Source organism: Cryptotermes secundus, unplaced genomic scaffold, assembly GCF_002891405.2.
Source record: "Cryptotermes secundus unplaced genomic scaffold, Csec_1.0 scaffold58, whole genome shotgun sequence".
Lineage (NCBI taxonomy): Eukaryota > Metazoa > Arthropoda > Insecta > Blattodea > Kalotermitidae > Cryptotermes > Cryptotermes secundus.
The window spans coordinates 547,135-574,845 of NW_019734309.1; the positions used below are offsets into that span (position 1 = coordinate 547,135).

At 46.3% G+C, this 27,711-nt stretch overlaps 1 protein-coding gene across 7 annotated transcripts in view; it reads right to left on the minus strand.

Moving 5' to 3' along the window:
• Nucleotides 1-27,711, minus strand: part of LOC111868402 (rho guanine nucleotide exchange factor 12) — a 443,237-nt gene that overhangs the window by 359,146 nt on the left and 56,380 nt on the right. For 6 of the 7 annotated variants that reach the window (XM_023859003.2, XM_023859000.2, XM_023859001.2 and 3 more), the window contains 2 exons: nucleotides 9,951-10,117; nucleotides 7,132-7,338 (listed from right to left, as the gene is read on the minus strand). In XM_023859003.2, coding sequence (XP_023714771.1) covers nucleotides 7,132-7,338; nucleotides 9,951-10,117 — 374 coding nt within the window. Of the gene's footprint in view, nucleotides 1-7,131; nucleotides 7,339-9,950; nucleotides 10,118-14,872; nucleotides 14,966-27,711 lie in introns of those variants that run through there. The other variant, XM_023859006.2, reaches the window with a different exon arrangement.

Consider the following 27,711-nt stretch of genomic DNA (forward strand, 5'->3'; position numbering starts at 1 on the left):
ATTTCACTGTACTGTACAGACGAGCAACACGCCATGTCCTCACACGAGTTGCACTGAGATAGAGGTATTTCACTGTGCAGTACACTGTACAGACGAGCAACACGCCATGTCCTCACGCGAATTGCAAACTGCACTGATGTTGACGGTGGAATTTTCGAAATTCTATTACACTAGGTAAACTGTACCAACTTTGTCACTTGAATAATAAATACCGGTATCAGAAACAGTAGGTAATATCTCTTTCTTATCAACGGTTTCGGAACTTTACAGTGAAACAGCCCAATCTCGGAAACCGTTCGGAATGGGGCACATGTACGAGTACATATATATTTTTGCTTATAGTGAGGGCCGATACTGCGGCCTCCCAGAATACTGGCCTTTCCTCCTGTGACATCCTGTATATACATCATACAATCGCTGTTTACTGGGAGAATCATACGAAACACATAAATGCTGTCACGTGCTAGAGTGACTCTCGACGGGGTTTTAGATTGGATACTGGATTTATTGACGACTTGTGACTACACTTAATTATAGCGCCAGTGCTAATTTCCACACTTTACAAAATCACGCTAAGTCTCTTCCAGCCCGAGCAGTTGCCTGGTAGGAGCTTCTAACAATGGCTAGTCCTCTCTCAACGGCAGCTCCCTTCCAACTGTGTATTCTTTCTCCAGTTGTCTTCTCTTCACAGACTGACTGACCAAGCTCAGAGTCAGAGTTACTTTTCGATTTGCGGTTTACCGCCAAGCCCCTTGAGATAAACGACCAGTATTTTTTCCCAACTGAATAACTTGCGGTCACAGTCCTTACGTTAACATCCTTCCTGGCTATGTGATGGGTCTGTCGTTTACAATTACTTCTGGCCCTTGCCAGCTCAATCATTCTCGGGTTCGAGTCCCATCTTTTAATGTCTCAGATTCGAGACTCCCCCAACATGGACGGCCAGGTCCTCCAGGAACAGGGTGGCCCGGTTATACCCCCAGGCACTGTATTTCTAATTCGAGTCAAAGTCAAGTTTACTTTAAGGCTGGCGGTTTACTGCCAATCAGTTCGTCATGGCAACAAGCCCCTTGAGAGTCTCGACTAGAGACTTTTTTCAAATGAACCCTTGCGGTCACAGTCCTTATGTAACATCCTCTCTTACGAGAAGATGGGTTGCTCTCTTAAAACCTTGTACATTGCTTAATACATCTTGGCACGGACCACGGAAAAACACCGTTCACCTGTTAAATGCGTATCCGTTGCCGCGGGAACGTGCCCTAGCAGTGGCCGTCTACTCCTGCTTATTGAGAATCTACCGCCTAGTCGTTCCATTGTTTGTTTCGCTGCCGTTACCTAGAAACGAATGTTGTTTCAGAGCCGTTAGCTAGCAACGACTCTTTCTCTAACTTGTTCTGAGAAAAATACATAATCTTCTAATATCAAATCAAATGGTACACACAGATCTTCAAATGATCATCTACAATTTTCAATACTCCCATAACATAGCCCACCGAGCAAATTGGCTTAGGAGGTAATGAGAAACTTCAGGTTTGTATCCGGGAAGTGACCGGTTTGAATCTCGACTGGGACACCGACCTTCCACGGCAGATACAATGACCACTGTGCTTCAAGCTGTGCAGTGCGCACCTATCTTCCGACACTTGTCAGAGGCTATAACTGTCTTCATGACGTCAGCTGTTTGCCGGCCGCACGCGATGATGTCAAACGCCCAGTCCAGCACGCGGCTTGCGTAACGGCAAAACCGGCACCTGCGCAGTGTGGCCGGGGCCGGATAGAAACAAGCTGTGGCCACGACGAGACAGTGGCAATAGAAAGACGGGTAAGAGGACAAGGAAGAAGAGATATGGAAGGCAATGAAAGGAAGAATGAAAGAGCAACAAGAAATTCCCGGAAGAACTAACCACATACTTTCCTCTTATACGACATGGACAGCTGGGAATGCGAAAAAAATGGGGGGGGGGNNAGACAGCAAGGTGATGTCATAAGTCTTCTTTTTATCACAGAGGGATACACAGATGCATAGACAGCAACATGAGCTCATAAGCCTCATCTTGTTTTTCAAAATAAGGAAAGTAGGCTAAAATGTGGAAGAGCTGAACGTGGAACACGAGGAGAGAGAAAAGGATGGGGGGGGGCGCAGGAAAGGGGAGAAGGCAAAATAATGGCGGAAGCCGGGAGAAAGAACACATTACACAGAGAACGAAAAAAAAAGAGTAGGAAGGAACAGAATAATAGCGAGAAAAAAGAGAACAATTCTTCCACTGATCGATAAACACGTGCCCGTATGCAACAACACAGCAAACTGCAAGAGGTGGTGTTTTCTATGCGGTCCGTCCCTAAGTTAATATATAAGCAGTCCTAAAGCAAATTCTGAGCTGGAAAATATATGAGGCTTAAACGTGGGGGATGGTCAAGCTTGCGACCGTTCAAGTGACTAAGCTTCCGTTGTAGCGTAAGATACGTAAGACAGACATGATCTGCTTTGTAAAGCCTGGACTGACAGAAGACGTGTATACTCGTATAGCGCACAAGGAAGAATTTTCAATAACACGCTATATGTGCGATATGTAGACTTGACGAAAGGCCAAGGATATTCACGAGGGACAAACCCATATTTTCGTCACAGAGGATGTTACTTGAGGACTATTACCGCAAGGGTTCAGTTAAAAAAAAAATATATCTAGTCGTGAGTCTCAAGAGGCTAGGCGCCAAAAGGAACTGATTGGCGGCAAACCGCCAGCCATAAAGTAACTCTGACTAGGAGTCGAGCGTGCGTGTGCGTGCAGGTGAGTCACCCCCGTATATGGGGTGGCAAGTAAGTAGCCAGACCCCCTTCTCTCGTCGAAGAGGAGAGGCCCCGTTTCAACATACGCAACAGTCTTGAAAAGAACAAAAATATGGTCATGGGTCCCGCCCGAAACCAACAACGACTTTGCTGTCGAGAGCCAGCAGCATCTTACTGGACTGGATCTGACTGTTAGACAGTTCAGTCGGAAGTCGGAGTCAGCGGTTAGTCTTGAGTAGCACTGTTAGGCGCCGCTACCAAGCACCGACTAGTGACGACAGAACAGAGAGGAGACGTGGTGCTGCTGTAGTTGAGTTTTAAAATGTCCAGATTACTTAAGGCGTTGGTAATTATTTGTAGTTATGAGTTATATAAGTGTTCGATAAATCCAATTATCAATCCAAACCCTGTATGTGTTCACTAACGCCTGACAATACAATACGTATTACCTTATATTGCAGCACACGTTACACATCTGCAGCGGTTAATGCTAATAATAATGTCAGCGCCGGAAATGCGGGGGGGGGGGCAGAGAGACGCCGTCTGCTCACTTCCAGAACGCTCCAGCTTAAGGCGACCCTTCCCAGGGCCTTGTGAGGCCATTAACTACCGTCCCCAACAGCGCATTTCCTAACGTGCACTGTAACAGTTCCCTTGGTAACATGTACCGGCCAGTCCCCGGGACTTATCTTCTGCTTATCTGGGCCGTCTACACGCATTTCCAAGGCTTCCCGTCCCGGACAGTGTTCCAGTACTTCGCGTTTCAGAATAAACAGAAGGGAACTTTATGCTATAACAAATATTGTAATACGGTCGTGTGTCCTGAGGCCTATCTTGCTCCTCCTCAGAGCTTCCTGGCAAATGTCAGAATAACACTTTCAATTACGCCCCTAGAGTACTATTTCGGCATTTTCCTGAATGGCCTGAGCAGAACCATGAACAATTTCCGTCAGGAAACTCCGTGTCCTGACCGAGATTCAAATGGCACACCTCCAGCATAGAGATCTGCCATGTTTCCGCCGTCCCTATATCAATATAACTCCATGGAGCTGAGTCCTTCTTGAGAAGCTAAGAGTCGCTCAGCTAGTCAAGAAACTACCCGCTTTTACCCGACGGTTCACTACTGTGTCCACAAAAGCCCGCTTAATTAACTCCAGGAAGCGCAGTTCTTCTAGAGAAGCTAACAGTCGCTCAGCTAGTCAAGAAATTACACGCCTTTTACCCGACGGTTCACTACCGTGTTCAAAAAAGCCGGCATAATTAACTCCACGAAGTACAGTTCTTCCAAAGAAGCTAACAGTCGCTCAGCTAGTCAAGATACTACATTATTAACTCCATGAGGCACAGTTCTTCTTCAGAAGCTGACAGAGTCTCAGATATTCAAAATATTTCCCGATTTTTATGACACCCGATGGTTCATTACTCCTGTACGCAGTCGGTATAGCTCCTCGCACGGGGATCAACTACCTACACACAGAGCAACAAAAACACAGAGCAAACGCAGAAAGAGATCCATGCCTTGAGTGGGATTTGAACCCACGATCCCAGCGCTCGAGCGAGCGAAGACAGTTCACGCCTTAGACTGCGCGGCCTGCCACTGTGATCGGCACACAGCACATACAGTGTGTCCAGGTTCTGTTAAGACTGTGTTCATTAAAAATACAAGACGTGAATTATTTTCAAAATTTCACTCTTTTTATTCAAAATAGTCTCCTAAATCAGTACATAGTACAAATCGATTGAAAAGTTTTCGAAAATCGTCACTGTACTCCTTTTGTGGAATCGCATTTAAAACTGCTATACATTTCCTTTGGATGTCCTGGATGCTGTCGTGACAGTCTCCTTTCAACGCCAACTTAACTTTTGGGAACAACCAGAAATCTGCTGGAGCCAAATCTGGCGAATACGGAGGATGATCAAGGACTCTGCTCCCTTTTCTGGCCAAAAAATCGCGCGCTATTCGACTTGTGGGGTGGGGCATTGTCGTGGAGGATTGACCAGGAACCTTGCTCTTGATATTTAGGTCGAATTCGAAGAATTCTTGCCCACAAATGATTGAGGGCGCCGAGATAATAATTAGAATTCACTGTTTGAACTTCTAGCAGAAATTCCTTGTGAATGATTCCTTTGGAATCGAATCGAAGAAAACGGTCAGCAGTTTCTTTACTCGACTCTTTTGCATGCGCACTTTCTTTGGTTTCGGCTTCTTTGGGCTCAACCACGCTGCATTCTGCCGCTTTGTGATCGGCTCATCTTGAAAACGCCATGTCTCGTCACCAGTAACAATCGATTTTGTAAATTTTGTATCACTTTGGGCCGACCGTAACATGTCTTGGCAGTGTTCCACTCTGGCATGTTTTTCATCGCCTGACAGCGCGTGCGGTACAAACCGCGTACAGACCTTCCGTTTGCCCAAATCCTCGGCCAAAGTTTGATGCACAGTACTTTTTCGTATTTCCAAAAGCTCCTCGATGAGTCTTGCAGAAACACATCTGTCTAATGCAAGGATTTCGGTCACTTTTTTCACATTTTCTTCAATGTGACTTGTTCTCGGCTTTGATGCACGTGGGGCGTCTTCAATGTCCTCCCTGCCGTCACGAAATACAGAATACCATCGCAAAATGTTCGAGCGACTCAAACAATTACTACCGTACACACTTTTCATCATTTCGTACGCTTCTCCGGCTGTTTTGCCTAACTTCAAACAGAATTTTAAGTTGGCTCTCTGTTCAACCGCCATTTTCCGACGAGCGTCAGAACAGTACTGTTATATTCAAGGTCAGAACACATGATACAGCGATGCTTGCGCTTTGAAATTTTAGACAGCCATAGCTGAAACTTCGAGAATTTTAACGCCACAACTCGCCAACAGGTGGAATTGAAGGGCAAAATAAAAAAAAAAAGTATTAACTGATCCTGGACACACCGTATAAATATACCGCGGGGTCTAAATGCACACTCAGGTCCCCACTCCAGCCCAAGGGGGCTTGTGACCGACGTTTACCTGGGCCTGAGCCCAAGCACAAGAAGCGACCATGACAACTCAAAAAAAAAAACACTGACACTGCAAACACAGAACATGTATCACATGTGATTATAAGGAATACATAATTATTTAAATAAACCAAACATGTAAATGTTTAAATATTATATAAAGTACTTTACTTCAACTTCAGTATTACCATATACGAGTAGCTCAGTCGGTATAGCGACAGGGTTACCGGCTGTATGGCCGGGGTTAGATTCCCAAGACGGGCCTCCAATCCAGTGGGTACCGGGTCCTCTTTCCAACGGTGTAAAGCAGTCGGGCCGAAGAGCTGACTAATCACCTTCATCTAGCGCCGAGGTTAAGACCGGTGGAGCTATACCTCCACTGCCCCATATGTCTTCACGGCATAGTCCACAATTATTTACACAGAGGGACAATTTTACCGTTACGTTACAAGCGCATGTCGATTAACCCCTGAACTTAATGAAACGTGCGTTACTTTTCATGCATTTTACAGTGCATGACCCTCCCTCCATCTGATACGTCGGTTAAACTTCAACCTCATAAAGAGACAGTTATCTGGGCTTCTATTTCAAAGTCTAAGGGTTCCAATGTTACGAAATGAAGAACCTCTGTCTTGGTTATGATTTCGCTAAGCCTTCAACTGCATGCAGTCTTACAAAATAAACGTTTCACTGGTATGTCGATCATAGTCCAGGGGTTACAATCTTTTGTTTACATTTCACCCCACCTGATGGTAGCTACCCCTTCAAATTAAATCGCATACACTGGACATTGCTTTCACGTCAGGTTCACAGTCAATACGTAGCTAACACTTCGGCTTCAACCTCACGACCTGGACGTCATTTTGGTATGAGTCTTACAACTGAAGAGTAGCTAACCTTTCGGTATCTATCTTCTAACCTGGACGCCACTTTCGTTAGTTTTACAATCAGACACTAGCTTCAATCGCATAACCTGAACGCCATTTTGATTAGAGCTGCACCCTCTAGCAGCAGCTAACAATTCAGGTTCAATGTTATGATCTGGACGTCATTTTGGTTAGTTCTAACCCTTCAGCTTCAACCTTATTACCTGGTTTTCATTCTAGTTAAGAGTTTCACCATCAGACAGTAGCTGACCCTTCAGCCTCAATCTTATGACCTGCGCGTCATTCTGGTTAGAGTTTCACCATGAGACAGCAGCTAACCCTTCAGCCTAAACTTTATAACCTGGACATTATTTTCGTTAGATTTTCACCCTTCACTTTCAATAGCGTATACGAGACACTACTCATCAGACAAGCGAGCAGTGTTAGGAACCAGAATTATAGACAGGTGCGTGCGTGTCCTACCTCGTGCTCCGCGTTCATCGTCAGACTGACGAGCTGATCTTGCAGCGTCCGTACTCTGCGCTCTGCCCCCGTCAGCTCCTGATGCAGCTTCGGCTCGTTCGACTTGGCGAGTTCGCTCCTCAGGGCTTCCACGTATCGCTGTTCCTTCTCGAGCATGAGGCGCAGTGTGTGGACACGCTGACACTCCAGTTGCCGTAGCTTCTCGTGCTGCAACACATGCAAAGCATTGCTTTAGACACACAGATCCACGTGAGGCGCAGTGTGTGGACACGCTGACACTCCAGTTGCCGTAGCTTCTCGTGCTGCAACACATGCAAAGCATTGCTTTAGACACAGATCCACGTGAGGCGCAGTGTGTGTGGACACGCTGACACTTCAGTTGCCGTAGCTTCTCGTGCTGCAACACATGCAAAGCATTGCTTTAGACACACAGATCCACGTGAGGTGCAGTGTGTGGACATGCTGACACTCCAGTTGCCGTAGCTTCTCGTGCTGCAACACATGCAAAGGATTACTCTATACACAGATCCACGTGAGGCGCAGTTAACCTCTGCACGAGATGAAGGTGAGTGGTCGGTTTCAAGCCTAGGCCGTTTTATTCCCCGTATGCATTGTGTATGAAGGCGGGTGGGTAACAGCGGCAGGCCAACAGGCCTGTACACAGTCGATACACTCACTGAGCTAACTCCGTGCAACAGAAGCTACCTGTTGCTGAGCTGCTAAAAAAATTCCCATAAGGAACCTGAAATTTTGTTTTCGCGTTCACAACTAGTCCCTATCCTGAGCCAGATGAATCCAGCCCACACTGCCCCATCCCATTTGTATATACAGAATTAGACTTCCAACAGATCTGAATCCGTCGCACTTTCATATCAAAACTCTGTAAGCAATTATCTGAGGCCGAACCATAGCTCAAACGGTTAGTCGCCGGCTTTCCACCGCGGCGGCCCGGGTTCGGTCCCGGGTCTGGTCAAGTGGGATTTGTGGTGGACAAAGTGGCGCTGAAGCAGGTTTTCTCCGAGTATTTCAGTTTCCCTTGCCAATCTTCATTCCACCAATTGCTCCACAATCACCCTCACCTATCATCTGGAGCTGGTACAATAGGCCAGAAGTGGCCGCAGTATAAGGAACTTAGTCCCACCCCACTAGCAATAAAGAAAAGCAATTATCTTTTCTCACGTGCATGCTGGTCACGTGATCTATGAATACATGCGGTTCCATCTAACACATCCGTACACGGCTACAGGAATTGTATGCACATTCTTCATTGCAACATGTATCGGCCTCCTTAGCACAGCTACCGTGCTCTGTCTTCTGCTTACGTGTGACTGCGTTCATTTGTTTTATTTACACTAACTTCGCCGACAAGCGGCGGTTGCTCGGGTGGCATGGTTCACTCGCGGACTCAAGCCACGGAGTTCATTCTTTGTTCGTTATTTACACAGAGAAAACTAAGTATATGTTGCTGTCTAGTCACCAAAATGCAGTGCAAAATAATGATATAAAGATAGGATGTTTTGAAAACGTGGTACAGTTCAGATATTTGAGAACAACGATAACAAATCAAAACCTGATTGAGGAGAAAATTAAGAAGAGATTGAACTCGGGTAATGCTTGCTGCCATTCAGTCCAGAACATTCTGTCTTCTCGTCTGCTGTCCAAAAACATAAAGATAAACATACACAAATCTATAAATTTGCCTGTGGTTCTGTATGGGTGTGAAACTTGGTCTCTGAAATTAAGGGAGGAACACAGACTGAGGGTGTTTGAGAACAGGGTGCCGAGGAGAATATTTGGACCGAACAGAGATGAAGTGACAAGAGGTTGGAGAAAACTGCATAATGAGGAACTTCATAACTTGTACTCTTCTCCAAGTATAATTAGAATGATCAAGTCAAGGAGGATGAGATAGGCAGGGCATGTAGCACAGATGGGGGAGAAGAGGAATGCACTAAGATACTGGTGGGAAAGCCAGAAGGAAAGAGACCACTGGAAAGGCCAAGGCGTAAGTGGGCTGACAATATTAAAATGGATCACAGGGATAGGATGGGATGGAATGGATTGGATTGATCTGACTCAGGATATGGTCCAGTGGAGGGCTCTTGTGAACACGGTAATGAACGTCCGTGTTCCATTAAATGCTGGGACGTTCCTGAATAGCTGCAGAATCGGCGGCTCATCAAGAAGGGCTCAGCTCAGTGAGCGAGCGACGCTATCAGTATCGAGGCTATGCAGCGCCGACTGATAAGCATTGTTCAGTTGGAACAATAAGAAGCACCCTAGGCCCACTCTGTCCACCTCAAATCCCACATGTGGCTTTTTCAAGTACTGTCTCCACATGGGACACGCGGTAGCGTAGTTGCTTGAGGCACTACGCTACAAGCCAGAAGGTCGCGGGCTCATTCCAGATGAGTTCATTGGATATTTCAGTTGACCTAACCCTCCCAGCCGCACTATGCTCCTGGGGTCGACTCAGTCTCTAACAGAAATGAGTACCAGGAATCTTCCTGTGGGTAAAGGGTGGCCGGCGCGTAGGTCTGAGAACCTCATCGCCATCTGTGAGCTGACTGTATAAAAACGTTGGAGCCTCGACGTCTCACAACTCTATGGGCTTCCACGGCCTGTTACAGGGATAGCTTACTGTCTCTACATAGCATTATATAGCATTACATAGTTAAAGAACCCAGCAAACAGTTGACATTATACAGTGCGCCTAAGTACAGGCGGCAGGTGGTCGCTTCCCCCACTCTGCGCACTGTCGGCGCGCGCATCCGCCACCATCCGCCGCCTGTACTCAGTAGCGCCCAGGCCTTACTTACATCGACTGGCAGGGGGCTCGTGATACGGTCTGTGGCCCTCGCGGGTGCTGAATGGTGATGATGGAGCGGGCGGGCGTGGAGACTGGGGGACGTCATCCCGGTGCTCGTGGGTCGCTGCTGACTGTGCACGGGCCTCTGTTGCACTGTCAGTACCACCTGCGTCGAGGCTGAACACAAATATATTCATATCAGCACTGATTCAAGTAATTCATCTAGGGCGGTTTGTGAGTCATATTACAACGCTGTCAGTACCCCAGACTATACGGTCGAATGGTGGGAAGGCTCGGAAGGAAGTAGTACTACTCCGGAATGTCTGCAAGGACTGAAGGAAAACCATGAAAACCCTGACATGAAGGTTCATGTTCCGGGAGAGATACGAACCGATATCCCTCCGAATAAGATTCTAGAGGGTTACCGCTGTGTCAATCCGATCGGTGAAAATAATCCAAGTAATATCTAAAAATTTAGTTCATACCTCACAATAAAACACAATGCTTCTACATTACAAAAACATACACCGGTTAATGCTGTTTAGGGAAACAGTCGCTGTTTATTGTGAGAACCATACGGAACACACAAATACACTTCCAAATAATACAGGTATATAAGAATTCAGTCCGTACCTCACAGGAAACTCATTACGTCTCCGCTACAGAGCCCAACCGGTTAATGCTGTTTGGGGAAACAGTCACTGTTTATTGTGAGAACCATACGGAACACACAAATACATTTTGTGGGCAAATACAGGGTTCTTAAATTCTAATGCAGGTGGTATAATACGTAGTACTCCGCTTTAAATGGTTACATCTGCATTCAACTTTCCGGCTGGAAGACAGGACCACAATTAATGTACTTATTAACTGAACTATATTGATAGACATCTCAGAAGACACCAACTTTCATGGTCGCCACCATATGAACCTCAAATCCCACTTTTACATTACGTTACGAGTTTTCTCCGACCTTCTGTGAAGAAGCGAAGCGTCCTCATACGAAGATTGGTTAGGGATCTCCCTTCGGGTTGACAGTGGGGTTGGTATGCTCAGCACTGCTTACGTAACGAGCGTTTGGACACTCTTCTGAGACATCGACTCCGACATCAACTGGCTCTGACACGTAAAACATGGGGGCGTATTAGTGCCTCGTATCTCATTACGAGGCAACTTGAGGGCCAGCTGTGAGGTTACGTGAGTGTGCGCAGTTTCAAGGAAATGAAAGTCGTAAACAGTGCCTAACCTGGCAACTGCTGCCCTCAGGTACATACACGGTGTAAAGCGCTTGGACGCACAAACCCTTTCCTAACCATGCACTCACTAAAATCGCCTGTGTTCCTAATCAAAGCGCGTTCCATTACCTCCTTTCGTGACCTCCCGAACTCTAAAAATGATTTTCATTATCTCCTTCCTGAACCCCGAACCCCATGGTCACAACATCCGGCTTCTCTATTTTGATCAATCATGCATGACCTGACATGTCCACCACCCACAATGATCCTGTAGATGGCAACTGCAACGTCTGCCGAAACGTCTAGTACTTTCGACAGTCTACGAGGTGTATTCCCGAAAGCCCAAATCATACATCATCATCATCATCATCATCATCATAATCACCATACCTTCGACAGCCTTCTGCGGGCCCAGGCCATTCTTCCACATGGAACAGCCTCTCCTGGTCCAAACTCTCCCGCCGCTTCAGTACGCCTGCGTGTTCGACGGGATCCCCTGCATGGTGACTCTTGTTCCCACCTTTGCAGTTTCTGCATCACTCTCAGGTGACAACTGAGGCATGTCTTCTAGGATGAGGCAGCGAGTAATCTCGTTGGTTCTTGCCAACATTTTAGAGGATCAAGATGCTTCCATCTTCAGGGTATAAAAATAAGATGGAAGCAGAGGGGTCCTCGGTAACGGTGGCAGTGTCTATGCTGACTTACGCAAATGAAAACTAGACATTAAATCGATCAAACAAAAGGAAAACACAGTCGGAAGAAATAGGTTCCTACATGCAACAGCTGAGTACACCCTCTTACGTAAAAGACGAAATATGGACATACGTTCAGGGCTAAAAATATTCAATTTAACTTAAAAAAATAGAGAGGCAAAACTAAACTGGTATTTTGAGAATGACGACAGACTACAGAATATGTTACTACATTATAAACGCAGAGGCTGGCGTATGGGAACTCCCATAGCTCGATGGGAAGTCATACACAGGTCCTGAAAAAGAATTTAAAAAAAAAAATACCTTCTCCTTCGATTGAGGAGTTCTACCTTCTATGGTCCCTCAAAAACGTCAGTAATGATCTGCCAGACTATATGGGATCAGAACCTCATGCCTCCATCTTCAGGGCAGATCCTGATGATCTCTTTCTTCCGAAACAATGGTAAAGTTTTATCAGACTACACGGCGTCACATCCCAGAAAGCACTATCTTCAATGTATGCTGAGGATTATAAGCAAAAAATGATTTTATATTTCTGCAGGTTTAGTGGCCAGGAGGCTCACCGTTCGCCAGACCGGAATGTTATGACATATAAACATAATAATAAGCAACAAATTAAATATCTCGAAACCCAGGACAAAGGCACAAAGCATGCGAGGCGCTTCTTTATTTCTCGGAGTTCTACTGAACGCCAAAAACATCAATACGCTAAAACGAGTGGTTCTCGAGCAAATAAACATCTTCTTTGGGAACTCTAACGGGTTTTTTCTTTTCAAGAAAGTGTTTACGTCTGAAACTTCCCAAGCGGATTCTCTAGCAACATGCCAAATTTGGCAGAAATAGGTGCAACGGCGTAGAAATGTATAAATAATAGACCCAAGCTCTATACATTAATGGAAAGAGCAGGGCTTCTTTGGTTGCCTCATCACAACATGAAGGGGCAAGTTCCTCCGAAACGTCGGTGAACTTCTATCGGACTATGCGGCGTCATATTCGAGAGAATGGCACTCTTCTTAATTCTTGTTTTACACAAATCATTTCAGTGCCCGAAGTAGGTCAGGCTAAGGCTTGGACGACCATTAGCGTGCAGACCGCCCCTGGGGCTCACGCAACGGGGTACCAGGGGCTGTCTCCCTGGAGTGTCAAGGTGACCGCTCATCTCTATCTCGTGCCGACGATGAGGATGGTGGACCTACACTTCCAATCTCTCATATTTCTTCATAGTGTAAGAATGTAAAGTAAAAGTAACGTTATCCTTGTAACAGGCCATGGAGGCCCATAGGATTGTGAGATGTTGAGGTTCCCACATTTTCTCTAGACAATCGGCTCGTAGATGGCAGTAAGGTTGTCAGCCTTATGCGCCGGCCACCCTTTACCCCCAAGAACATTCCAAGAATATTCCTGGTACTCATGTCTGTTAGAGACTGAGTCGATCCCCTGGCCATAGTGCGGCTGGAAGGATTATGTCAACTGAAAGAAAAAAATCAAAAGACCTCATCGGGAATCGAAACGGCTTTCCGGCTTGTAGCATAGTGCCTCAACTAACTACGCTGCCGCGTGCCCATTTCTTCATGGTGTAGTACTTAGTAAAACAAGGGGTCAACTTCGCCTTCGCCCGTGATTACAACAGTTAAATTTAAATGGCTATATGGAACGGCGTTAAAGGGGTAACGGCTAAAGAGTACAGTCCCCCTGATTGGGGCGACCGAAGTTAACGCACTTTGCCCCCCGCAACTACACAGAAATAAAACTGGCAGCCAGAAAACGTGAAAGGCAAATGGTGGCAAGCACGTCACATAAATAATCAAACACTAGAAACACCAAACACTATTATTTTATGTAGCACAGTCTTTGGCGCAAGTGTCACGGCTCTGTTAAGGCGCATTTCAACAGACTTACTGGAATTCCCTGACCCTTCACTTCCGTCGTTTCCATGGCGCAAAACTAGTCGGTTGAAGGAGGGGGTGCATATTTTGAGGAAATCAGACTGTAAACTAAATTCATTACAATTTTCAAAATGTAAAAGAACGATTGCTTAATGTCGCGCATTTGCAAAATTCTATATATCAGTTAGCTAAAGTCGTAAAACGTATTGTCACGTGTTGGGTGTATGTCAACGCGACAAATAACTTCACACCGTTCTGGATCTAGCGAATTTATTGAACACTTGCTTTTACAATTACACAAGTGACAATTACACAAACGTAAATACGTCACAGTACCAATTTTTAAAATAACTGGCAAACGTGTCCCTCATACACGCATGAAGTTAACCGCGGGTACGGCGCAAGAGATATTTTCTAAGCACCATTATATAACGCTTAGAAACCACTGTCTTACACGGAGTTCTGGCTAGAACTGGACGCATTACCAGTCACAACACCCTGTATAATGAATGGGACTGTTCGTGTTCAGACCCGGCCGTTCTCAGCACAATGTGCAGTGGATCTGTTCGAGTCCACTAACATAAGGACTGTAGTGTGTGTGCGTTATAACAAGGCCTTAGTTACAGTGCGTGATTATCAAAATGTAGCTGCAACCACTACCCCGCTACTTCTTACCACACTTGTCACGCATAACCAAGGAACCCAGAACTAAGTACACGGCCTGTGTCTTTTTGCGCTCAGTCTGACAGATGGCGTTAACCGTCATGCGGCTCGATGGATCACTCGATAACACAGGTACATACACTGTCCGTTCCTGCGTTTCCTGGCGCTTGCCTAGGACGCAGACCTGGGCGACACAGTACTCAGCATTTCTGACCGTTTTCACTGGCATTCAAACGTTGGGGCATATTAACCTAAACGGTTTTAGTACAAAGGAGGGAGAAAAATGACAGTAGGACAAAAGAGGTGAATTTGTCCTTGCGCTTAACTAATTAAGCACTGCGCCATGAAGGCGTATGGAGGTATGGATGTAAGGACGGAAGGGCACAAAACTATGCCTGTCTGAGTTTTGAATTTCTCACAGCAGCGAATACTCACGGTTGCGGTCATCTGAGATGTGATGCCGATAGTCTGCTAGGCTGCCAACGTTTCGGTGTTACAGTGACGGAGAAGATGGAAGCAGTAACCTACCATACTGCACGGCATCATATACCAGGTGACACTAAGGGCACGCCATTGCTTATCATTAACGAACGCACACTCTTCGAACTTGCGAAGCATCATACCATCACTTCTTTCGGACTGTGGCCAATTCGATAACCGCCTGAGGTTGCTTTAGCCAAATGAATCTATAAATACACGCGTTTCCGTCTTTCGTTTGACACAAGAAGTTCCCTGTTCTGCTCCAAGTTGCCACAGCAGGTTCAGATGCTGGAACAGCTCTCGGATTGCCAGTCACACAGTCAAGTCGCCTTCAGAAAGTTACTGTACTCGAACCAAAATCTCCAAACCGGACATATCGCTGAACACGCCTGCCTACCCGCGGAGATGGTCCCGACCAGTTCTTTCCAACTTGGAAGAGGGAGGGGGTTTAGGCTTCAAAAAAACCAATTCTGAATGTCAGCTTCAGCGGAACTAACTATTTCCAACTGCAGTTAATCATCCCTTCTATAAGTAAAGTTAAGTTATCCCTGTAACAGGCTGTGGAGGCCCACAGTGTTGCGAGACGTCGAGGTTCCCACGCTTTCTAGACAGTCTGCTCACAGATGGCGGTGAGGTTGTCAGCCTTACGCGCCGGCCGCGCTTTACTCCCCAGGAATATTCCTGGTACTCATTTCTGTTACCGGCTGTGTCGGCCCCAGGGCCATAGTGCGTCTGGAAGGATGAGCTCAACTGAAATGACCTAATTGGGAATCGAAGGGGCAACTTTACGGCTTGTAGCATAGTGCCTCAACAAACTACGCTACCGCGTGCTCACACAATGCAACTGCAACCACTGCCCCTCGCCGACAGGAGCCTCACAGCCCAACTGCATGACACGTATAAATATCTTCCTCTTGAGAAGTCTGCATATAGACACAGCTAACTGCCGCTCACGCACCGGCAGCCCTGGCATGAATAAACTGAGAAATGAGCACCACACCCGCTTCGTATTCGGAAGGTCTCCGGTTCACGCCCCGGCAGCTAAACCAACAGCAGTCATGGGATACGAGGCTGAGGTCCGTCGATTCGGCCCCTGCGAGGCAATTCTTATCACAACACAGGAAGACCTAGGAGTAGACGGAAAGATCGGTTTTACTTCTGAACCTCAGAAAGCGATGAAAGGAAGAGAGCAGAGGCAGTACGTGACAGGCGGATACTCTTGCTAGGAGCACAAACATGCGGATACCTCCGCTTCGAACAGGCGGATACTGTTGTAAGAACACATAAACAAGCAGATACTCTTCTTATCGACACACAAAAGACGGATATTCCTGCTAACAGAAAGTTTGCTTACCAGGAACGTCCCTGGCCTGCATTTGGGAGACGCCGGGTTCGAATCAATGCCAGCACATCAATCATCTAGACTTTTCTCCGTGCCTTTCCTCAGTCCCACCAAGCAAATGCGTGGGGATACCGCCTTAAATTATGCCACTACCACCGTCTTCCATACCCTTTTCCGATTCATTATGAACCGTCCACCTGACATTAGTCTGAATTACTGAGGTTCTCTCCGTCCATCCATCCATCCATTCATGGCTTTAGAGCCCTTGAGAACCTTGGCCGCTTTCTGCAGTTTCTTAATCCACACACAGTCGGTAGAACTCCTTGGACGGGGTATCATCCCGTCACAAGGCCTCTACCTACATACAGAACAACATAAACACAGAATAAACGCATACAGACATGCATACCTCGAGTGGGATTCGAACCCACGATCGCAGTGTTCGAGTGCGGGAATACGGTTGATGCCTTAGACCGCGCGACTGTGAGCAAGTACCCGCCTCCTAAACCGCAGGGCAGGCATTTTTTAAATTCGACATGAGGAACTTCCACTAAGATCCCTCAAGTTCGGTTCTCACCCGTAAATACCGATAATAAAGCCTAGTTCACACGAGACCACGAACGGACTTATCCAACAAACCTCTGCCACAGATGGTAACTGAGTGCCACGCGGGAGACTTCCATTTGCAGACAAGCTCTAGTATACTTAGTTCACTCCGGAGGCAATTCTGTGCTCTGCATTACGGTCTTTTTCCTTCGGCTGGGGCGGCTCCAGCGTGTCTCGCTTAGTATTCACAGCTACATCCGAACATACCATGCTACAAGGCGACAGACACTTCTGTATGCTCCGGCAGTCATCACGAGGCGAGAGAGATCACAAGCTGCACTCAGCCACGTCTGCTACGCCATGGTACATACCATGCTACAAGGCGAAAGAGATCTCAAGCTGCACTCGGCCACTTCTTCTGCTACGCCATGCTACATACCATGCTACAAGGCGACAGAGATCTCAAGCTGCACTCGGCCACTTCTTCTGCTACGCCATGCTACATACCATGCTACAAGGCGACACAGATCTCAAGCTGCACTCGGCCGCTTCTTCTGCTACGCCATGCTACATACCATGCTACAAGGCGACAGAGATCTCAAGCTGCACTCGGCCACTTCTTCTGCTACGCCATGCTACATACCATGCTACAAGGCGACAGAGATCTCAAGCTGCACTCGGCCACTTCTTCTGCTACGCCATGCTACATACCATGCTACAAGGCGACAGAGATCTCAAGCTGCACTCGGCCACTTCTTCTGCTACGCCATGCTACATACCATGCTACAAGGCGACAGAGATCTCAAGCTGCACTCGGCCACTTCTTCTGCTACGCCATGCTACATACCATGCTACAAGGCGACAGAGATCTCAAGCTGCACTCGGCCACTTCTTCTGCTACGCCATGCTACATACCATGCTACAAGGCGACAGAGATCTCAAGCTGCACTCGGCCACTTCTTCTGCTACGCCATGCTACATACCATGCTACAAGGCGACAGAGATCTCAAGCTGCACTCGGCCACTTCTTCTGCTACGCCATGCTACATACCATGCTACAAGGCGACAGAGATCTCAAGCTGCACTCGGCCACTTCTTCTGCTACGCCATGCTACATACCATGCTACAAGGCGACAGAGATCTCAAGCTGCACTCGGCCACTTCTTCTGCTACGCCATGCTACATACCATGCTAGAAGGCGACAGAGATCTCAAGCTGCACTCGGCCGCTTCTTCTGCTACGCCATGCTACATACCAAGCTACAAGGCGACAGAGATCTCAAGCTGCACTCGGCCACTTCTTCTGCTACGCCATGCTACATACCATGCTACAAGGCGACAGAGATCTCAAGCTGCACTCAGCCACTTCTTCTGCTACGCCATTTTACGATGCTATCGATAGCGATAACGGACGTATTAAGAAGGACAGCGAAAAATGGCTTGTGATCTCAATCTAGACACTGTCCCGGCAGTTGTCTGGACGACCTGACGAAAACTTTGGGCCAGGATAGTCCGTCCCCCGGCCGAGAATCCAACCGAGTACCTTATGAATACAGTCCTGTTTGGTGAGACTAGGTAAAACGATCCGTGGATACAGGGGAAACTAAGCACAGTAGACGCTCGCTAATCCGGATTAATGGGGAGGTCATATAGATTAGTGAAGCAAAGGGTAGCCCTAAAAGACAAGAAAAGCTTAGAACATAAATAAATGGAAAATTTTATGATATAAGCAGTGCTGATGAAAACGAAACATATATCGCTTTAGAGCCTTTATCTGAAACTATAAAAAGTCAATACATTTATTCAACGCTAGAAGACAAAAGTTGCACGTGTTTTTGAACGTAATAACGAAGGTCTAAAGAAACCGGCTCAACTTTTGTGTGAACAGACAAGTGACTCATCTGCTTTCCTAAATGTCATGTAACTCTTTAAGAGTAATGTACTTAACCGTCAACAGCATTTTTCATATTTCGATCTGAATCAACTGTCACCGGATTTGGGAGGGTTTACCGTATGGTCTGCTGCGATGTGACGTCCGGTAGTTCGGTAGACATGGCAGCAGCTTCCTCCGAAACGTCGTGGCTATTTCGCGATGCTGTCAGTAGCCAGATATATATAACGTAGAATGTTCCGATAATAAACAGACCGACAGACTGCAAAGGATTGCGACAAAAAGGGTTGAGCTCTGAGGCACTGCTCCAGCACTTTACTGGAATGACTGAGGAAAACCATGACAAGCATCAGTCACAAGAGACGGTATGCTGACATGAGAACCTCACCCGTTGTCACTGAATGCATTGCTTCTGAAGATGTGCACATACAACTGCATCTAGGAATAAACGATCAGCAGATCAGATGTTGCCATTCAGTCCAGGACTCGTCTTCTGGTCCGCCTAAAAACGTTAATATTAAAATATAATTATAATTCTGCCTGTAGTTCTGAGGGGGGGGGGGGTTCTGTATGGGTGTGAAACTTGGTCTCTGACATTAAGGGAGTAAGGGAGGAATATAGACTGAGGGTGTTTGAGAACCTGAGGGGAATATTTGGACCGAAGGGAGACGAAGTGACAGGAGATTGGAGGAAACTGCGTAATGAGGAGCTTCATAACTTGTACTCTTCAAGTGTAATTAGAATGATCAAGTCAAGAAGGACAAGGGCACGGCATGTAGCACGTATGGGGATAAGCAGACGGCAAACAGGGTTTTGGTGGGAAAGCCAAAAGGAAAGAGACCACTAGGAAGACCAAGATGTAGGTGAGTGGATAATATTAAAATCGATCTTAGAGAGATGGCACGGGGGACAGCCTCTTGTGGTCTAGTGGTCAGAGTTCCTGGCTACAGATAGAGAGATCCCGGGTTCAATTCCCGGAGCTACCACATTTTCTGATAAGTAGTGGGTCTGAAACGGGGTCCATTTAGCCTCGTGAGGACAACTGAGGAGCCAGTTGTCGCCTGGTAACGGTTCCCAACACCGCAGATACCTCGGCTTCCGTGTTCCACGGCTGGTGCCCGTCTCACACAAATTCTTCATGGCCGTAACCCCTGGCCACTGTATGTCCACAACAGGACAGTACTGACTGCCTGCAGACTCAACCACAATCTCGACTGCTAAACACTGACTGCAGCTCCAGAGTCAGAGTTAGCGTCCCTCAGTTCGTCTTGGCGACAAGCCCCTTGAGACTCACGACCAGTAATTCTACTTTCCAGGTGAACTCTTGCGGTTATAGTCCTTACGTAACATCCTCACCAGCGCAGACATTCTCGGGTCCGGGTCCCGCGCAACTCATGACCACATTTTACTGTCTCAGATTCGAGACTACCCCAACCTGGAGGGCCATGTTCCCGTATTTATATACCCCAGGAACAGGTTATACCCCCTTGCACTAGGTTTACGACTCGCAGGGTTACAGTGGAGCTATTCGCCCCCCCCCTTCCACACCCGATATTTACTGCAGCAGAGCAGAAGCCTACTGCCAGCAATCAGCCGGCACAGTCACTCCTGGCATACATTTTGGTTTAGTGTCTAGACCTTTGTCTTTTTTCCTCTTTCCTCCATTGTTGCGTCATTCTGTTTACACCGCCGCTACTTAGCAATGGAAGTATTCAGGCTTTCAACAGTCATTTCACAATATTATAAGGTATCTTACAAAATCGATTGTGCGTGTGAGGAGTGGCGTCATCTGCCTCAGGATAACCACCTGTGTCAGATTCTTGTGAAGACGATAAAGAAGCTCCGAAGTGTGCGAGCATGCCAGGAGTTAAGACTAGCATACAGAAAAATGGGCTTCAGCCTTGACCATGATAAACCTAGCCCTCGTCCCATGTTATAACGAATCTACTTAACGATCTGCCTTACGATCACTTTTCGGGGACGCATTAAGTCGTAAGCCCGAAGTACAAAAGTAAATCAAAGGCCCTATTACAGCAGTGTATACACGGTGTCCGGGTGAAAAGTATCCAAAATAAAAAATGTATATCTGGGAAACTAACTGTCATACACGTATCCGGTTTATGTAATCGGAAGGACAACTCTGAAAGTTTATTTTTCATCCCAGGTTAGGCGCATGCGCCGCCATGGTTCTGTCACCATGTTAGGAATCACGTGGACAGAGAGATGGCTGGGAAATGGAGCAGCAGAGGTGCACCAATTGCTTGGACACCTAGGTCGCCATATTTAATCCCACAGGATTTTTTCTTGTGGGGTCAGCGAAGAACATTGTCTACCAGGTTAAGATCAACGGCCTACAACACCTGAAAGCCCGCATAAGGGACGCTGTGGCTATGGTAACACCCAACATGCTGGATTGTCTGGAAATTTGTCGTGCCACCAAGGGAACCCACGTTTAAATTTACTGAGAAAGTTATACACGCAGAAAGAAGCTTCGATAGTTTCCCTTTGTAATAGTGTAACCAATTAATGTGTATAATAAATTCTTTGAGATATAATGATTTTATTTTGGATGGCTTTCATTCGGACACACTATATAGTACACGTTCACTAATCCGGTTACAGTTAATACGGATGTCGAATAATCCGGATTGAAACATGAAAAATGAAAGATTCCGTTCACAATTGAGTACATAACTTAAGACACACGGGATTTAGGAGCAAGAGGGCTTTCTGAGTTGAGGGCAGCTGGAGAGACTGAAACCATGAAATATCCAAGATTGGCTTCAGCTGGATGTAGGAGACCCCGGATTTCAGCTTCTGACAGCAGAAGAAATTGCTGCAGTGATATTTTTATTTTCATCAGTACTACATATATTAAGTTTTCCACTTGTTTACTTCCTTTTTTATTTTTTGGGCTACCATTTGCGACCATAAACCGGGATTATCGCTTAATCCGGATGACATCCGCCAGTTAATCCGGACTAGCGAAAGTTTACGTGTATATTAAATCGGATTGCCCGCGAACTGCAATTAATTTCGTACATTCATACTGTGACCCCGCCGGCCATGACACCGTACAGTCCGACATAACCCACCTGCAACGGGAACTAGAGTGCATCATCGTTAGCTTGTGACGTCATTAGAAAGTTAACATACGGTAATTCCTGTGTTCATACGCCGGGGGAAATAGGAGAACGTCTTACACAAGGTATGACGCAACCTTGTTACAGAGCAGAAGAGTTCTAGCGTATAGCCAAGTAGGATACCAACGTTTCGGAAAACATAATGCCTACGTCTTCAGAGTGGAAATGAAAGACCGGTTGCAGCTCACACTGGCCGTCCGCCCTTCATTCCCTTCTCCTTCCCAATCCTGCCCTCTTTATATCACAAAGCACACTTCCTGGGGACGCTAATCCGGATCGAAATGTGAAAAATGCTGTTCACAGTTCGGTCAGTATTTTAAAAGACACATGGGATTTGGGAAGGCAGACGGATTACTTGTCTGCTTAGACAAAACTTTTGACAGCTTTCTTAATGAAGAAAGCAGTCTTCTGGGATTTGACACCGTGTATATGTGGTGTTAACCGACGTTTCGGAGGAACGTGTCGCCTCCATCTTCAGGGTAGAAGAAAAAAAGTCTGCTTTTACCGTTTCTCACGGTCTCTCCGCTTGCAGAATTCTTATATTTTTTCTTCTACCCTGAAGATGGAGACGATACGTTCCTCTGAAACGTCGGTTAACACCACATATACACGGTGCCAAATCCCACAAGACTGCTTTCTTCATAGTCACCGCCGTGAAAGCCTCAAATCTTACATAGCTTTCTTAATACCTGCATTATCACGTTCAAAAACACGTACAGCTTCTGAGTCTCCTATCATTGAATAAATGTATTGTACTTGGTGCTAATCAGAAGTTCCCGAAATATATTAATAAAAACTATTACATCTTACCTAGATCTTATTCTGCACCATCACTTCAAAGTAGTCCCCTTGGGAGCGCATACACTGATCCCAGCGTTTCTGCCACTTTTCAAATGCATCCTGGAAGTCTTTCTTTGTTAGGGTGTTTAGTACCGTCTGCGTTTCCGCTTGAATTTCCTCAACTGTATCAAATCTTCGCCCCCTTCAACTTGATTTTCATCTTGGGGAAGAGAAAGAAGTCGCATGGAGCTAAGTCTGGCGAGTACGGTGGGTGGGGAACAACTGCCATCTTGTTTTTAGCCAAAAATTCCTGCAAAATGTAAGCCGTATGCGGTCGTGCGTTGTCATGGTGGAGTACCCAGTCGTTCGTGCGCCACTTCTCTGGACATGTTCTCCTCATGTTCTCCATCAAACGCCTTAGAACATCGCCATAGAACTCTTTATTGGCTGTCTGACCAGGAGGGACGAACTCCTTATGAACAATCCCGTCAATATATAAAAAAAAAACAGATCAACATGGACTTAATGTTGCTCTTGACTTGTCGAGCTTTTTTTGGCCGAGGCGAACAAGGACTCTTCCATTGTGACGATGGCTGCTTACTTTCTGGGTCGTAGCCATAAACCCAACTTTCGTCACAAGTGACAACCTTCGAAAGAAAGCTTGGATCCTCCTGAATCTGTTCCCTGCAGACTTCCAAGCGATGCTGCTTCTGTTCATTTTGCAGCAGTCGTGGCACAAACTTCGCCGCAATCCTCTTCATGTTCAGTGCCTCTGACAAAATTCGTTGACATGTACCATAACTTAGTCCCAAGGTGTTACAGAGGTCTTGGGCGGTTTAGTATACGATCTTACAGAATGAGATCCCTAACTTTCGCGACATTTTCTGATTTGTCGCCACTTGACGGCCGCCCCGAACGATTGTCATCATCAGTCGTTGTTCGGCCATTTCCGAAACGCTTATACCAGTCGCAAGTTCGTGTCTGGCCTAAACTGTTGTCACCAAAAGCTTATTTCAACATTTGGTGCGTTTCTGCAGCGGTTTTTCCAAGTTTAAAACAAAACTTTATACAGGCACGCTGCTCTCTCAGGTCAGCCATCGCAAAACCGCAAACTCACGGAAACACAACAATGGAAATACGTTCAACAACAATAAGCACAACCAATCAACTTGATGCCGCTTACCACACTGATTCAAGAAGGGTGTGTGGGGAGACACATAGCGGTATTTCGATGTACTCATAAACATTCGCGCGCAAAATTCAAATTTCGGAAACTTTTTGATAAACCACGTATTTTATTGTTCTTAAATAAATAGACGCTCCACAGTGATACTTTTTTATTTATTTTCATCAACACTACTTACACCATTACACTGTCTTTTTTTTTTTTGTTCTAAGTTCCNNNNCCCCCCCCCCCGTTTAAGGGGTACCTCTCGCTTCACTGATCCGTATGACTTCTCCCTCTCCCCTTCATTAATCCGGATTAACGAGGGTTTACTGCAACAATGTTCTGTGATGTGACGCCGTGTGGTCTGTAGAAGTCCACACAAAGTTTTGAAGGAATGTACTACCTCCATTTCGCTCTGCAGATGGAGGCAGTGGGTCCCTTCGAAACGTGAATGAGCTTCTAACGGACTACACGGGTTCACATCCCAGAAGGGAAGTACACTTTACACTCGCAGCTGGAAGTCCCAAACGTAACCCATTAGCAGTTCCTTTCATTTCGCGGGTTCAAACCAAAAACTGGGGGGGGATCGGGATTTATGAATTAAAGGAAAACACTAAAACGCAAGCAACTTAGAAAACAGATAAATGGAAGTTTTAATAATATATCTAATGCTGATGAAAATAAATAAAAAATTTCACTGCAGCAATTTCTTCCTCTGTCGGTAGCTGACATCCAGCTGAAGCCAATCTTGCAATATTGCTTGGATTCAGTCTCCCCAGTGGCCCTCAACACAGTCTGAAAGTCTGCATGCTCCCAAATGTCACATGACTTTTAAAGCACGTACTCTACTGTAAACACAATTTTTCATATTTCGATCCGGATTATGCGAAATACGGATGAACTGTAACCGGATTAGCGAGGGCCTACTGTAAGTGACTTGGTGGAACGTCAAGGCGCATCCATACGACTCGTGCTCGTGCGTCAGAAGCTTACTGCTGCCGGAAAATCAGGATCTGGAGCTGACGAAGTGGACGCCCAAACTGGTTTGCATACAAAGCCTTTGCATTTCTTCACAACAGATATCAGCTCCAGATCCTGATTTTCCGGCAGCAGTAAGCTTCTGACGCACGAGCACGAGTAGTGTGGACGCGCCTTCAGGTACTGTCCATTCACCTCAAGTTGTGGAATCACGGCCAGGGTGAAATGAGACAGGACATAGAAGCACTTCACGAACCCACATACAGAACAACTCCATACTTCGGTAAACATGAAGACACACGAGTGTTCACACAGCACTTCGAGCCCACGTGACGTTGGCACAATGAGAGGTACCACACGATGTTCTGTGCAACGACCAAAAGGGCAATCCGCAGAAGAAATATACAAAACCGTGTACAAGGGAACACTGCGGCCGAAAACACGGTTTGGGAGACTGGCGGGATTTGCCCCTTATGTATGGGGGGGGGGGGATTTGGGCCACATATTAAGGCGTGAAGGAAGAAAGACTTGAGAGACCAGATTTCAGGCATGTTCAGGAATACAGACGCGCAGCACGATGCAAGAATAAGGAGCAATGGCAGAAAATAAGAACATGTATGATCAAACACAGGATAAACGGGAAGAGATGGCAAGAAAGCAACAGGGAGTCGTAAAAATAAAGATAGCCAATACTCACTGGGGGGTTACAACCAGATATGCACTGTCACGTGACTGACTGTAGACGGGGTTTGGACTTATTGAATACTTACAGATCTAACTACAACTAACTACAGAGCTGACGATAATTCAAAATCTCTACAATTCAGTACAGCACGCACTGACACTTCTCAGTCCGCTGGATCTTCACCGGTTGTCGACTGGTAGCGGCTACCAACGCCGTAACTTCCTCAGCTTCCATGCTGGCGACTGTCTCGCTAACTAAACTCTAGACTTGTCCTACTTATAACACAGAAAACATCTCTCCCAGCAATTCTTTTACTGCCGCGTCACGTAACGATAGCACGGAACGCATACAGAACACCGCTTCCCAGTTACTCCACTGTTGCGGGTCACGAATCTATTGCGTCGATATGGGACTGTTTGCAGAGCCGTTCCCTAACAACGGCTCTCTGCTTGCCACAGTATGACAAATGACAACATGTGATTTATGTACTATAGGAATGCCAGTTCAAGTAGGATTCCGGAGCGTATGACCAGGGAGTCAAATTCCGGCACCCCAAAAAATGTGAATTGTAACGGACCTAAAAGTATTTAATGTTTTAAATGGATCCTCCTGTATAACCCAATTCCCATTGCTCTTCACAGCGGTCGCTCTCTACATAACGGACGCACTATAAATTTGCAGTAATTGTCTTAATTACCAGGTTAACGCTGGCAGAACCGTCAATCCAGATGTTCCAGATAAGTATTCTGGTCAGTTAGCAGCATTAGATACGCTGGGCAGCACGTGATAAGTAGAGATATGCACCCACAGCACAACAGTCCGGGCAGTTCCGTCACTGTTAATTATCTCGCGTGCTCCATTTCTCATTAAGGGAGGAACATAGACTGAGGGTGTTTGGGAACAGGGTGTTGAGGAGAATATTTGGACCGAAGAGAGATGAAGTAACAGGAGGTTAGAGAAAACTGCATAATGAGGAGCTTCACAACTTGTACTCTTCTCCAAGTATAATTAGAATGATCAAGTCAAGGAGGATGAGGTGGGCAGGGCATGTAGCAAGAATGCGGGGAGAAAATGAATGCATATAGGATATTGGTGGGGAGAGCCAGAAGAAAAGAATCACTGGGAAGACCAAGACGTAGGTGGGTGGACAATATTAAAATGGATCTTACAGAGATAGGATGGGATGATATGGATTGGATTGATCTGTCTCAGGATAGGGACCAGTGGAGGATTCTTGTGACCACGGTAATGAACCTTCGGGTTCCATAAAATGCTGGGAAATTCTTGAGTAGCTGCAGATTTGGCTTCTCCTCAAGAAGGGCTCAGCTCCATAAGTAAGTAAGTAAGTAAGTAAGTAAGTAAGTAAGTAAGTAAGTTCCATTTCTAAGGACTCATACAAAATTAAATTTAGTTTAATCATGTCGGAAGCAGTAGGTTACGGGGGGAGGGGGGAGAGAACTGTGAATACAAAAATATCTGTTTCAGCTGTCCTGCTGTAAGTCAGCATGGAAGCATTCTTCGCTAAGCAACGACCGCGAAATACGCAGATATACAACAACAGTTGCTAAGTAGCGGCTCCCCAAAAAGCATGTTTTCACGGCAACAATTGTACTGCAACAGAACGGATGTTTCCTACGCGGTCTGTGCCGACATGTTATAAACAGGGTCATTTAGCTGTTGCAGTCAGAGTGGCCCGTGTGAAGACGGAGTCGAATACCTCCACCGTGACCCTGCGAGTCGTAGGAGGGGACAAAAAGGGAAGTCTTAAATCTGAGACAGTAAAATACGGTCACGAGTCCCAAGGGACTCAGACCCGAGAAAGACTGCGCTGGCAAGGGCCAGCATCATATACAAAAGACAAACCCATCCTCTCGTCAGAGAGGGTGTCCCACAAAAACAAGACCGTAAATGTCAAAGAGTAATAATTATCTGGTCATGAGCCCCAGATGGGCTCGACACCAAGACTTACTGACTGACCGTCAGTCGCAATGTGACTTTCACTTTGACTTGTTGCAGTCATTGGACAGTCAGTGAGGAGTTAGTGAGTCGGTTGGTGAGTTAGCTGGAGAACTGCTGCGAATCTGTCGTTGTGAGCTGTTGCTGTGAGTAGCTGGTAGCTGAGGCCAGGGGCAGTTCGGGACCCAGAGAAAGGAGAGAGTCCGCCGTTGAAAGTCGCTACCAAGCAACGGCTAGTCACTGTTGACACTAGTTGGTGTGTAACCATGAACTGCAAAGTGTAGTCACACACTGTATCTAAGAGTC